Below are 15,069 nucleotides of genomic sequence, written 5' to 3'. Positions count from 1 at the left end.
CCATAAAAAAGAATGTAATATTGCCATGTCCAACATGGATGGACAACAAGGATAATATCTTAAGTGAAATAAGTCAAGCAGAGAAAGACATACACCATGATTTCACTTATATGTGGAATCTAAAAAAAGACACCCAAACAAAAACAGAAACTCACAGATACAGAAAACAAACTGATGGCTGTCAGATAGGAGGGGAGTTAGCGGAGCTGAGTGAAAAAGGTGAAGAACTAATGGGGAGTTACAAAACAGTCACAGGGATGTCAAATACAACATAGTGAGTATACTCAACAATACTGTATTAACTATGTATGGTGACAAGCTGGTATAAGACTTACTGGGTGGATCATTTCCTAATATAAAATGTCTAACCACTATTTTATACACTTGAAATTAATATAATATTGAATGTCTATCATAATTGAAAAAGAATTTTTCACTAAAATAAAAAGTCATGAAAATGTAAAGTATATCATTGGGAATACAGTCAATAATATTGCAATGACTATGTGTGGTGTCAGAAGAGTACTAGACTTATTGGGGTGAGCACTTTGCAAACTATACAAATGTCTAAACACCTTGTTGTACATCTGAAACTAATACAATATTGTATGTCAGGGGTCGGGAACCGTTTTGGCTGAGAGAGCCATGAACGCCACATATTTTAAAATGTAATTCTGTGAGAGCCATACAACGACCCGTGTACGTTACTCATTATCCATTAAAAATTTGGTGTTGAACCGGAGGACAGCTGTGATTGGCTCCAGCCACCCACAACCATGAACATGAACGGTAGGAAATGAATGGATTGTAGTACATGAGAATGTTTTATATTTTTAATTTTTTTTTTTATTAAAGATTTGTCTGTGAGCCAGATGCAGCCATCGAAAGAACCACGTCAGAGAAAATGGGGGCCTTGGAGACAGGTTCAGGGGGGTAAGCTCAGGATAAGCTGCCCCTGCCTGCTGCTCCCCTGGTGGCAAGTCTCATGGGGACCCTTAGAATAATAGAGAAAAGTACAGGTGTGATCTACAGTGAGCATGCCCAGTCAGGGATCTTTTAAAGCATTCTGACTTGGAGCCTCAAGACATCCAGAAACCTAGTACTTGTGGTATATCAATTATGTGGCACTCTACATTTGTTTTTTGTTTGTTTGTTTTGGATTTGTGTGTGTGTGACAGAATCAGAGAGAGGGACAGAAAGGGACAGACAGACAGGAAGGGAGAGAGATGAGAAACATCAATTCTTTGTTGTGGCTCCTTAATTGTTCATTGATTGCTTTCTCATATGTGCCTTGACTGGGGCTACAGCAGTCCGAGTAACTCCTTGCTCAAGCCAGTAACCTTGGGTCCAAGCTGGTGAGCCTTGCTCAAACCAGATGAGCCCACGCTCAAGCTGGCGACCTCGGTGTCTCGAACCTGGTTCCTCCGCATCCCAGTCCGACGCTCTATCCACTGCGCCACCACCTGGTCAGGCTACATTTGTTTTTAACTGTCACCAGAGTCCTTTACCATTTTGGGGGTTTGGAGGCTTCTGATATCTCTGCAGAGTTAGCAGTATCTATAAGAACTGTTTGAGGAAGACTTTGGAATTGGCCAATAAGAAGTCAAGTAGAAGTTCAGGTTACCAGATTTCTCAGCCAGACTGGCCAGGGACTACCCACCTTGTCCCTCACCACCACCACCAAAAAAAAGGTTGACAGGTACAGAACAAATGCACCACATTTGAAATGGACTGTTCACTAAGCCCAACAGATACAAGAAGGTCAAGAAATAATAAAATAGTGAAAATACTAAACACTTGTCAACTACTATTTTTTTTTTACAAGAGACAAACAGAGGAAGGGAGAGAGATGCAAAGCATCAATTTGTAGTTGCTGCACTTCAGTTGTTCATCAATTGCTTCTCACACGTGCCTTGATGGGGGGGGGGGGTGCCTAGCGGAGCCTGTGACCCCTTGCTCAAGCCAGCAATGTGCAGCGACCTCAGGGCTTCGAACCTGGGAGCCAAGATCAACAATCTACCCACTGCACCACCACTGGTCAAGCCAAGACTACTATAAACTTAATTCACTTCTCTAAGCTAGGTCAATATCCACTTAGCATGGAACTTTCAGAGCACTTGCACATAAGCCAATTCACTGGATCCCTCCAATTTAGAAGTTATGGGACAGATCCATTTTGCCTATGAGAAAACTGAAGGTCTAAGAATTCAAATCATTTGGTTTATCCTAGTTCTTCCAACTAGCAGTCAAAGGCAAAGCTGAGAGTCAAGAACAGGGCACAGCAGTCTTTTAGCTCTGGTCCAAGGCATTCTCCCTATGTCCCTGCTGCATTCAACATGTCCTTCTACTAAAGTCAGTAATTATTTTATTGAAGTCATTTGTACATCTGTCTTCTATATAGACTGGATGCTCCCTGAGAGTAAACATATTTTCTTTGCAACCCAGCACCAATCGAAAAGATTGGCAAGTAGGCTTGACCAGGCAGTGGCGCAGTGGATAGAGCGTCGGACTGGGATGCGGAGGACCCAGGTTCGAGACCCCGAGGTCACCAGCTTGAGTGTGGGCTCATCTGGTTTGAACAAAAGCTCACCAGCTTGGACTCGGGTCACTGACTTGAGCAAAGGGTTACTCGCTCTGCTGAAGGCCCGCGGTCAAGGCACATATGAGAAAGCAATCAATGAACAACTAAGGTGTTGCAACTCGCAATGAAATACTAATGATTGATGCTTCTCATCTCTCCGTTCCTGTCTGTCTGTCCCTGTCTATCCCTCTCTCTGATTCTCTGTCTCTGTAAAAAAAAAAAAAAAAAAAAAGATTGGCAAGTAGGTATTCAATAGTTGGACTGAACTGAACATACGAACACTAAACCTGTTTTCATTTTACATAAATAGGACATACATACAAAAATTAAATGACAAACAATTCAGTGACTGCACTGAAATTTAAGTTCAATTATTATATGTTATTTCTGAGTTTATTTTGTACACATGTTATAAAACTGTTTAACAGTAGTGTTTAAGAAACTGGAACTAGGAAATGAAACCAAAGTAAAAATAACCAACTGTTAGCAATCTATATGCAGCCCTTTAATTTTCAGTCCTTCCAGAGGGCAGTGGGTGGGGACACACAACAGTTTACCTACAAATTATCAACAAGAGTCATTTTGACCAAAAAAATTTAGCTTACAACTTCCTACAGTCCAGTATGCTATAGTTGTTCCTTCAGCTAAGAAACAAATTCTGTTACAATAAAGATTCTTACCAGAGGAAAAGACTTCTAAACCTCAGCTAAGCACAAACTTTTGATTTTCAATATTAATTTATTTCAATGTTTTTCAACCTTTTTTTTACATTATAGCTCCCTAAAAAAGATCTTGCAGAAAATTTTCCCTAACTACCCTCCCCCGTGAACTTTTAATAAGATAGATATCCTATTAATCTATTTACATACTGTATGTTACCTACACTTTATACCTAAAAAGAGCAAGAACTTTTTACCACCACCCCAAAACCAATTTTCAATCCCTTAAAAGATGAAATTGCCCTCACTGAAAATACATGATTTACTTAATAAATATTGAGTGGTAGCTATATCCAAGCTAAGATACTATCAAAACAGCAACACAATTTAGTTTTGTACTTTACTATAAGTTTTGACTCTCAGAACTAAAATGAAAATAGAGACCTTCTTCCTAGTGTTTTTACCTAGTCAAGGGCCTGGCTCAATAAATATTTGATGACTGCATGGAAATTGTTAGAATTTTAAATGTGGCAGTTACACAGCTTGTGAATGCCATTTAGCAAGACGGCCAGGATACCAAAATGTTGGCTTCATATCTAAAAAGAACTCAAGATCCAACTCACTACAACCCTGAAAAAAATACAAAAGAAAACAAAGCAAAAACTTAAACTAGAACAAAGCAACAGTTTCTATTCAGTAATCTTTAACCTTCTGGGCCACAATACACCACTTTGAGTATCTGATGAAAGCTGTCCTCTTTCTCCAGGAAAATACACACACAAACACAATTGCAGAGTGTTCAGTTTCTAAACTTCATCTGTTAACTCCAATTTAAGAGCTTCTCCATTAAAGGAATATGTAAACCAAATGCAGTTTACTAAGTTTAAAAATAAGTTATTTTTTCATTTAAATATAAGTTTGGGGTTTTTTTAATTTTTTATTTATTTATTTATTCATTTTTAGAGAGAGAGAGAGAGAGAGAGAGAGAGAGAGAGAGGAGGAACAAGAAGCATCAACTCCCATATGTGCCTTGACCAGACAAGTGCAGGGTTTTGAACCGGCAATCTCAGTGTTCCGGTCGATGCTTTATCCACTGCGCCACCACAGGTCAGGCTAAATATAAGTTTTTAAGCTTAAATGGATACTTAATCAGAAGCAGCTTTTTGGTAATGTAATGTACCTTAATATTAATTGTATTCTTACAGATTAGAGGTTTACCAAGCTAATAAGAGAAACATCCTATTTTCTATATATAACTATAATACCTAAATTAAAACCTCAATATTTACTAGAACCACAGATATTTTCAAAATGAAGTCGGGTCCCACCTTTGGTACTTGTCCCTACACTTAAAGTGGAAGAAACACAGGACAAGCAGTCTCTTGTGCGCTGCTTCAAAGGGAGGTGCTCATGAAAATAAAATCTCCTAAACAAAGACCAGAGCAACTCAAACGATACCATTTACGCTAAGAGCAGAAAATTATACTGGTAGACAAAAGGGAAAGTTTACCTGGATATAAAGGAGTGATGGACCAAAAGGTTAATGTAACAGGACAAGCATGATGCCTTTAGAGTATTTTGAGACTTATATATAAACTGAAACTATAATAGTTTATTTCTTAAATATCAAAAAAACTCCACAAATGTTTCAAAATTTGATCAAAATAATTTCAAAGTATAATTCTAAAAGACAATCTCAAATGATCCATACAGGGAGGCTCAAAAGGTGTAAAGTTAATAAATATCAAATATTAGTATTTTAGCCACATTATTAAAGAACCCAAGGCACTGGAAAATCTTGTTTAAAAGGTACAATCAGTGCCTGACCTGTGGTGGCACAGTGGATAAAGCGTTGACCTGGAATACTGAGGTCACTGGTTCAAATCCCTGGGCTTGCCTGGTCAAGACACATATAGGAGTTGATGCTTCCTGCTCCTCCCTTCTCTCTCTCTCTCTCTCTCTCTCTCTCTCTCTCTCCTTTCTAAAATGAATAAAGTCTTAAAAAATAAATAAAAGGTACAATCAGTAATCTGAAACCTGTATAATTTTGTTAACCAATGTTACCCCAATAAATTCAATAAAAAGGAAAAAAATAATTATGTGGTTAAAAAAAAAAATCTGCCAACCTAGAATTATATACTATTGGAAATATTTTCATCAAACAAAAGAAAATTTGCTATCAGCATGCCACAGAAGTACTAAAGGGAATTCTTTAGGCAGAAGGGAAATTTCCCAGCTCAAAACACAAAAAATTGAGAGGGACTAAAACAGTATACACATGTGGGTAACGGTAAAATACTATTAATATTTGAAGCAGCAATGGTAACAACAGCTTTCAGAGTTTTGAACATATAATATAATATAATATAAATTACATGACAACAATAGCACAAAATTTAGGGCAGGTCCAAAAAAAAAAAAAAATACAAACAAATGGTTCAATGAACTCCCAAAACTAATTTTTGAGATTCTGTATCTCTTCTATTTGTGTACCTACTCTTACATACACCTAAAAAATTTTAAAGTTCAAATCTTTCAAAAATATGAAGGGAATATTATTTGTATTAATAAGGAATCAAAGTTTCAAAACTCGTCTTTATTATACTTTTTTGTTGTTGTTGTTATTGTTGTTTTTTGTATTTTTCCGAAGCTGGAAATGGGGAGGCAGTCAGACAGACTCTCGAATGTGCCCGACCGGGATCCACCCGGCATGCCCACCAGGGGGCAATGCTCTGCCCATCTTGGGGCACTGCTCTGCCGCAATCAGAGCCATCCTCAGCGCCCGGGCAAACTTTGCTCCAGTAGAGCCTTGGCTGCAGGAGGGGAAGAGAGAGACAGAGAGGAAGGAGAGGGGGAGGGGTGGAGAAGCAAATGGGCGCTTCTCTTGTGTGCCCTGGCCGGGGATCGAACCCGGTACTCCTGCACGCCAGGCCGACGCTCTACCACTGAGCCAACCGGCCAGGGCCCATTATACTTTAAATTACTAAAATCTTACCATATCTTGAAATACAGGTGTTGATCGACTTACAACCTATGCAACTTATGACCATTCAACTTTACAACCACAATCACTAGGCACAACTGCTCCGCGTCTGGCAGCACAAGCATTGCCCAGCTGGGCGTACGACAGTGCTGGCCAATAAAATGCTTCCTACATGTTTATATATTTTGATATGTTTTGCAATTGGGAAAACGTTTCCTATGGTATTTTTTACACCTGTATTTTGTATTTTTGTATGCACCTGTATTTTGTATTTTTGTATGTTTTACAAATATTAAACCAGTTGTACTGGTAATGCAGTGTTTTACTTAAACCTGACAAATGTAAAAATAAGAAACAAAATGGTGTAGAGATAACACAAATGGCATAAAATGAACAAAGAAAATTATGATATATAACAATAAAAAATTATAAAATATGACAAAGATTTTTATAACATCATTTCACAGTACTGTACATATAGCCTACTCAACTTACGACCAAATCGTGTTACAGCCGGTCTGTCGGAACCAATCGTGGTCGTAAATCGAGCACTAGCTGTATTGAATATTTGTTGAACAAATCACTCGTCAAATTTGATGTGCAGGGATGGTGTAAATCACTGCCTTTATAGAAAGGGGAATTTTAAAAAATTATCCATCTTGGTAAGTATTGTACTTCAAAGTAGTGACGTTGGGAAATTTATTCCAAAAATGGAACTCATCTATGGGATCAATCTTCAGAGGCAGTTTAAAAGCCACACAAAAATCAGTTCCATCATCTTAAACTTGAGTATTTTACCCTAAGTATACACTATCCAGCTCAAGCACCTCCTTAGTTTTCAAAATAACAGTGAAAATATTGCAGTAGGGTTCCTGTCTCCGAGCACTAGAAACATTAGTAACTGACTGTGGCTTTTTTTTTATGCTTATTTTATTGATTTTAGAGAGAGGAAGGAGGAGAGAGAGCGAGAGAGAGAAAGAAACATCAATCCATTCCTATATGTGCCCTGACCGGGGATCAAACCCACAACCTCTGTGCTTCGGGATAATGCTCTACAACCAAGCAATCAGGCCAGGGCTCTTGCTATCTTTAAAATTTTTAAGAGCTTTACTAGACTGTTCTTGAAGCTTACAAAATTGAAAGGTGACTGGATAATCAGAATGGAAAGAGCACCAGAGGTTAAGGAGAAAGAAGCTTGAACCACGTCAGCGAACAGTCGGATAAACACTCTGACACTACTCTGGTAGGTCTCAAAAAAAACCTCATGAGCTTTTCTGCTATCAAAAGCCAAAGCCCAGGTAGAAATTATTTAATTGGGCATGTTGATCTAGGTCTGGTGCCCACAAAGGGGAAGGGGTAAAAGCTTCAATAGGGCATCCTGGCTACACACATGGGGAAGGCCCTGCAAGACAAAACTAGGGGAAACCTTGGAGGAGGATAAAACAATCAATGTCTGCAACAGTCCAATGAGAACAACCATGGGAAAGGACTATTTCTCTTTCCATTTAGAGAACTCTGAGGCTCAGAGAGTTTAGTATATAAAATCAATGGTCCCCTTGCCTGACCAGGCAGTGGCGTAGTGGATAGAGCGTTGGACTGGGATGCAGAGGACCCAGGTTCGAGACCCCGAGGTCGCCAGCTTGAGCGCGGGCTCATCTGGTTTGAGTAAAGCTCACCAGCTTGAATCCAAGGTCGCTGGCTCCAGCAAGGGGCTACTCGGTCTGCTGAAGGCCAGCGGTCAAGGCACATATGAGAAAGCAATCAATGAACAACTAAGGTGTTGCAACGCCCAATTGATGCTTCTCATCTCTCTCCGTTCCTGTCTGTCTGTCCCTGTCTATCCCTCTCTCTGACTCACTCTCTGGCTCTGTAAAAAATAAAATAAAATCAATGGTCCCCAACCCCCGGGCCGCGGACCGGTACCAGTCCGTGGGCCATTTGGTACCGGTCCGCAGAGAAAGAATAAATAACTTACATTATTTCCGTTTTATTTATATTTAAGTCTGAACGGTGTTTTATTTTTAAAATATGACCAGATTCCCTCTGTTACATCCATCTAAGACTCACTATTGACACTTGTCTCGGTCACGTGATACATTTGGGAGAGCTGGGCTCATCCCTAGGTGCTACTGACGCTCCCACCCTAAAGGCCGGTCCGTGAAAATATTTTCTGACATTAAACCGGTCTGTGACCCAAAAAAGGTTGGGGACCACTGTATAAAATGACAGACACACCCCAGACCAGGACTACAGCACCGCTTCCCACTTCTGCTATCCCACAGGCTCTAAATTACACCTGGTCATTTAAAATAATCAAATCAACCTTTAATCACGAAGATTTGCTACCAACAAAGAGATTTAAAAGTATATGACAGATCTGACTTGTGGTGGCAGAGTGGATTAAGCATGAACCTGGAAAGCTGAGGTCACCAGCTTAAAACCCTGGGCTTGCCTGGTCAAGGAACATATGGGAGTTGATGCATCCTGCTCCTCCTCCCTTGTGTCTCCTCTCTCTTTCTCTCTCTCTCAAATGAATAAATAAAATCTTTAAAAAAAAAAGTATATGATACCGGGCTGGCTGAACAGCTCAGCTGGTTAGAGCAGCAACCTGATATGCTAAGGTCCTGGGCTCAATTCCCGATCAGGGCATATACAAGAATAAACCAATGAAAGCATAAGTAAGTGGAACAAAAATCTACATTTCTCTGGCAGCGCAGTGGGTAGAGCATTGACCTGGAACAATGAGGTTGCCGGCTCAAAACCCTGGGCTTGCCGGGTCAAGGCACACAGGGCAAGCAATGAACAACTAAAGGTGAAGCAACTGTGAGTTGATACTTCTCGCTCCCCCTTCTCCTCTCTCTGTAAAATCAATAAATAAAATCTTTAATAAAAAAATCTGTTTCTCTACTTCTCTCTCTCTCCTCTCTCGCTAACATCAATAAAAAAAACGATTTTGAGTACATGACACCAGTTATTTGAAGGAATTCTCAATGAGGCATGCGGAAAGCACTCTGACATCTATGGAAAAATCAAATAATTGGGGAAAGGAAAACACCTTAGTTCATCTGCTGCTCCTCCTCAAACACAATCAAGATTACAGAAATCGTGCCAATTATTTGGAAGTCCATTTCAAATTTAAACCTATCTGCCATTCTTGCTGTGGCCTCTTAAGAGTCACTTTAATACTTATGTCACTGACACAGGATTCTCCAGGACTCAGGCATATGTGTTTTTAAAAAACTCAGAATGGGGCCTGACCAGGCGGTGGCGCAGTGGATAGAGCATCGGACTGGGATGCGGAGGACCCAGATTCGAGACCCCGAGGTCACCAGCTTGAGCGCCGGATCATCTGGTTTGAGCAAAAAGCCCGCCGGCTTGAGCTCAAGGTCGCTGTCTCCAGCAAGGGGTTACTCGGTCTGCTGAAGGCCCGCAGTCAAGGCACATATGAGAAAGCAATCAATGAAAAACTAAGGTGTTGCAACACGCAATGAAAAACTAATGATTGATGCTTCTCATCTCTCTTCGTTCCTGTCTGTCCCTCTCTCTGACTCTCTCTCTGTCTGTGTAAAAAAAAACAACAAACACAAACAAAACAAAAAAACCAGAATGGGAAATCATTGGTGTATATATATATATAAAAAACACATGTAAGGCCCTGGCCGGTTGGCTCAGCGGTAGAGCATCGGCCTGGCGTGCGGGGGACCCGGGTTCCATTCCCGGCCAGGGCACATAGGAGAAGCGCCCATTTGCTTCTCCATCCCCACTCCCTCCTTCCTCTCTGTCTCTCTCTTCCCCTCCTGCAGCCAAGGCTCCACTGGAGCAAGGATGGCCCGGGCGCTGGGGATGGCTCCTTGGCCTCTGCCCCAGGCGCTAGAGTGACTCTGGTTGCGGCAGAGCGACGCCCCGGAGGGGCAGAGCATCGCCCCTGGTGGGTGTGCGGGTGGATCCCGGTCGGGCGCATGCGGGAGTCTGACTGTCTCTCCCCGTTTCCAGCTTCAAAAAAAATACAAAAAAAAAAAAAAAAAAAAACACATGTAAGTGTACTTACATGAAAAAAAAAAATGATTACAATGACTTTAGTCACCCATCTGCCTTTTGGCAAGCTGAGCCGTCTGTACCATAAAGAGGGGAGGGGAGAACACTAGGTTCAGGATGTAAGTCAAAGTAACTTTTTAAATATTGTAGATTATAAATGTGTTACAGTTGACAACTCAATGAGAATGAACAAATGACAACCCTGCACAACATGGATGAATCCCACAAAAAACGCTGAACAAAAGCAAGACACAAATGAAAAGTACAAAAATGAGCAAAATGATTCTATGTTAGTAAAGCCAATACAGTGGTGAGCTCTGAAAACCAGGCAGAGACTTGGAAAGGAAATCCAGCAGAGCTTTGAGAGAGCTGGGCTCATCCCTAGGTGCTATTTTAACAGCTGTGTTCCATCTAAAAATTAATCAGATGTATGATATTTGCACTTTTCCATAGGTTTATTATTCAACCAAAAAAAAAATTTATTTTTTTTTTATTTTTTTTTTTTACAGAGAGCGAGTCAGAGAGAGGGATAGACAGGAATGGAGAGAGATGAGAAGCATCAATCATCAGTTTTTCATTGCAACACCTTAATTGTTCATTGATTGCTTTCTCATATGTGCCTTGACCGTGGGCCTTCAGCAGACCAAGTAACCTCTTGCTCAAGCCAGCGACCTTGGGTCCAAGCTGGTGGGCTTTTGCTCAAACCAGATGAGCCCGCGCTCAAACTGGCGACCTCGGGGTCTCGAACCTGGGTCCTCCTCATCCCAGTCCGACGCTCCATCCACTGCACCACCGCCTGGTCAGGCAACAAAAAATATTTTTAAAAGTCCTGCATCTCAGCTTTTTAAAAAGTCAAAGTAAAACTAATTTCACCACTTCACAATTTATTTTTCTTTCAAATATGTTTGGCCTACACATGTGTCCAGCAATAATGACCTTAGCCTTAAAATTTAGCTATGAAAAATGTTACGAGTACCCAGATATTACATACAGATGGATGCTAAGTTAAAGTAATTAAAAAGTTAAAGCAGTAAGTTTACTGAAGTATATACAGGAGAGGCAAAAATAGGTTTATAGCTATACTTATTCTATTATTTATTAGTTATTGCATTATTTTCCTATAAACAACTATAAACCTACACTTCTACCCCACCCTGTATTATGGCTAAAGTTAAGAACTTTTGTTTTTTAAGTGAAAGGAGTGGAGATAATGAGACAGACTCCCATATGCACCTCGACCAGGGTCCACCTGGCAACCTGGTCTGGGGCTGGTGAACAAATCAACCAGCTATTTCTAGCACCTGAGGCTGACTGACTACTGAGCAATCCTCAACACCTGGGGCCACGGAGCCACTGGCTGTGGGAGGGGAAGAGGGAGAGGGAGAAGAAAAGGGAAGAGGGAGAGAGAAACAGACTGTCGCTTCTCCTGTATGCTATGACCAGGAATCAAACACGGAACATCCATACGCCAGGCCAACGCTCTATCCACTGAGCAACCCAGCCCCGGCCTAGAACTTAACATCAAATTTTGTATGTTAAAATCTAATATCAACAAGCATAAATGACTCTAGGTAAAAGACTAATCCCTACCCCCTAAAAAGAGTGACAGAAGTTAAAGACATTGGAGGAAAACCTCCAAAGGGGAAATACACGCATGGATGAGTTGACAGACCTGGTTATTAGTACATAAGACATGAGGGCAGAAAAAAGATATACCTTAACCCCAGAAATCTAAATCTAAAAGCAATGCAAAATCCCAACTTCTCCCACCCCCACTTCAACTCCCTGCCTGCAAGGGAGAAACAAATTTCCTATGGTGGTTGCTGAAATCAGAAAGAAATGTTCAGAATTAGTGAGTGCCAGTGGTAGTCAACCTGGTCCCTACCGCCCACTAGTGGGCGTTCCAGCTTTCATGGTGGGTGGTAGTGGAGCAACCAAAGTATAAATAAGAAGATTTAACTATAGTAAGTTGTTTTATAAAGATTTATTCTGCCAAACAGCAAAAATCCGACATAAAGTACTTGGTAAGTAATTATTATATGCTTTAACTTGCTGTAACTCTGCTTTACAAATTTTATAAAGTAAAGTTACTTCCCTACTTTATAAATCACCATTACTGTGGAACCGGTAGGCGGTTAGAAAATTTTACTAACAGAGATACAAAAGTGGGCGGTAGGTATAAAAAGGTTGACTATCCCTGGGACCCTGACCATGACATGTCAAAGTGTAGTGACTCCTGACACAAACACAACAGATGATTTCAATTACCTGCCACCAAAGAACTTCAAGTTGTCTAAATTTTCCAAGTACCATTAAGCTGAAACAAACAATTCAGATTATCTTCATTAAAACCTATCATAGGAAAGTAGTATGTTGATAGGCTTTTAGCATGAACATTTAGACTAACACATAATTGAGAAAACAAATAAGTATTACTTCCTCACCATTAGTTTCTGACTCAAAAGCTAGTTCTAGTTTTAGTATTTTTAAGTTTTAGTTTTACATGCAGAACATACCCTCACAGACAAGTCTCAAAATCTATAAAACTAAAATGTCCACTTAGGAATGAAGATGACTTGTTTTCTTCATTTTGCTTTTACTTTTTCTAAAATGTTACTTTTGTCCCAAAGGAAAAAAATGTTTATTATAAATTTGAGAAAATGTTTTGTCCTGGCCTGGTGGCTCTATTTGTTAAAACTTCATCCAGACATGCCAGGTTCGATCCCTGTTCAGGGCACATACAGGAATCAAACAATGAATGCATAAATAAGTGGAACAACAAATCGATGTTTCAGTGAGTCTCTCTCTCGAAAATCAATCCATAAACTTGTTTTAACTGAAGAGAAAAATGTTTATTACTAAGATTCTAAATTGTGAAGCCTAAAAAAAGCAAGTTAAACACTTTTTAAAATCGCTTTTCTAGAACCTAGGCATCTAGTTTATTTTTCCAAAGAACAAAAAGAAATTCCACATACAGCCGAGGCCCACTTTGCAGCCAAAAGTAATCATTTTTCATGTGATATTAGCTGTCAAACCTGAGTAAATGGAAAACCTAGGCATTGCAAATGCTCAAGGTACACTTCAGTTTATTAGATCACTAAATATCAGGAGTCCACCAAAGGTCCATACAACCTCAGCTATATCTGATAAGTTCTGGTGAAGTAAGACTATGTTGTTTCATAAGGATTAAATATGAATTGCCAAAATGTACTTACAATCAAAACAAAACTTAGGTACACTTGAAACTAATAAATTTTATGTCAGTCATAATTTTAAAACAAATTTTTAAAAAGAAAAATAAAACTGACTTTTGTATCTGACAAAATGTTTGTGTTGCCTCTGCTTAGAGGAAACAAGTCTCTGAACCCATCCTATCACATAGGATTTAGACTAACCATCTCTCTCCTACTCTGGAAGCCTCTAAAAATAACATTTTTGAAGATTATGTGATAAAGCAAATAGTGCAAAATGTTAATGACAGGACCTAGGAGATGAATACATAAAGTGTACACTGTAGCATTTTTTTCCAACTTCTCTATGTGCGAAAATTTTCCTAAGATATGTGGGTAAAAATAACCTTTCTGAGTCAGAACTTAAGAGTAATACCTACAGCAACTTGAGGCCTTTCATCAAGTCACAAACCTAGCATTTCAGGCACCCCAAGAAAAAGCCCTTCTTTAAGACGGCAAGACTTTCTGGATTATCAGTCAACTGATCAAATGTAAACGCGATACTAAAAATAACCTCACCCAAAGCAAGTTTACCTAGAAAGTCCTTTTCCCGTGGGCGCCAAGAGGATTCTATTGGACTTTGAACTTTATCAGTAAAACTACTTTGCCTCCATTACCATTTCACTGACATTTTAAAAAATTCCAAACAGTACACCTTAAGCTTTTAAAAAAAAAAAAATCTCCCAGACAGCAGATCCGTGGAGCCCTCCCAGGTCGGAAACCCTGCAAAACTCAGGAGTCGGGGCGCGGGTGGTTCCAGGTGCTGCACTCTAAGCGGCGGTCTCCAGGAGCGGACGGTGCCCGGGGGTTCCCCGGGATACCTGAGCGCGCGGAGAGGGGCCAGGGAGCCGTGCAGGCGGCCAGAGGCCGGAACGCACGGAGCGGTGTGAGAGGAGGAAGGGAAAACCCGAGCACTCGGCGCGGGCAGGACCCGGAGGCCCCAGGCGAGCCGGGCGCTCCCGGCGCGGGACTCGCGAGCTCGCAGGGCAGACGCACGGGCCCCGCGGCCGCCCCCGCCCTGCCCGCACCTCTCGGTCCTTGAGGCCCAGCAGGAGCACCTCCTCCATCAGGGTCAGCCGCGTTTCCTTGGAGTCGCCCTTGTCGTCGTCGTCCTGCTCGTCGCGGCGGCTCTGCGCGTCGTCCTCGCCGCTGCCGCCGCCGCCGCCCGCCACCCGCTCCTTGTCGGCGGCGCTGCGGGAGGCCTCGGTGCGCCGCTGCACCAGGCCCGAGCTGCGCTGGGTCAGCGAGGTCATGGCTCCGGCCGAGGCGCCCGCCGGGCCGGGAGGGACGCGGGACCTACCGGGCCGCCCTCCTGCTCTCCCCGCGGCCCCCGCCCCGGGCTTCCGTGTTAGTCCCGAGCGCCGGGGCGACGTCCGGCGGCAACGGGTGCAGGGACGGGCATGGGGAGATGGCTCCGGGCGGGGCGGGCGGGCCGGCGGCGGCGCGGCGCGAGCGGGATCCTTCCTGCGGCCGCAGCCCTGGAGGCAGCCCGAGCTCCGCGGCGGCGGCGGCGGCTTTGCAATATGGCGGCGCCGGCTGACGTCACCGGAGGATGTGGCACCGCCGGCGTGGGGCGGCCGG

The 15,069-nt window shown here is 41.9% G+C and overlaps 1 protein-coding gene across 1 annotated transcript in view; it reads right to left on the bottom strand.

The window, feature by feature from the left end:
* Positions 1–14,744, bottom strand: part of GOLPH3 (golgi phosphoprotein 3) — a 44,623-nt gene extending 29,879 nt beyond the window's left edge. Inside the window, exon 1 of the mRNA XM_066373828.1 lies at positions 14,517–14,744. Coding sequence (XP_066229925.1) covers positions 14,517–14,741 — 225 coding nt within the window. The 5' untranslated portion in view covers positions 14,742–14,744. The remainder of the gene's footprint in view (positions 1–14,516) is intronic.
* Positions 14,745–15,069: the final 325 nt, after the last annotated feature.

This window comes from Saccopteryx leptura, chromosome 1 (genome assembly GCF_036850995.1).
Source record: "Saccopteryx leptura isolate mSacLep1 chromosome 1, mSacLep1_pri_phased_curated, whole genome shotgun sequence".
Taxonomy (NCBI): Eukaryota; Metazoa; Chordata; class Mammalia; order Chiroptera; family Emballonuridae; genus Saccopteryx; species Saccopteryx leptura.
This window is presented reverse-complemented; position numbering and strand designations above follow the sequence as displayed.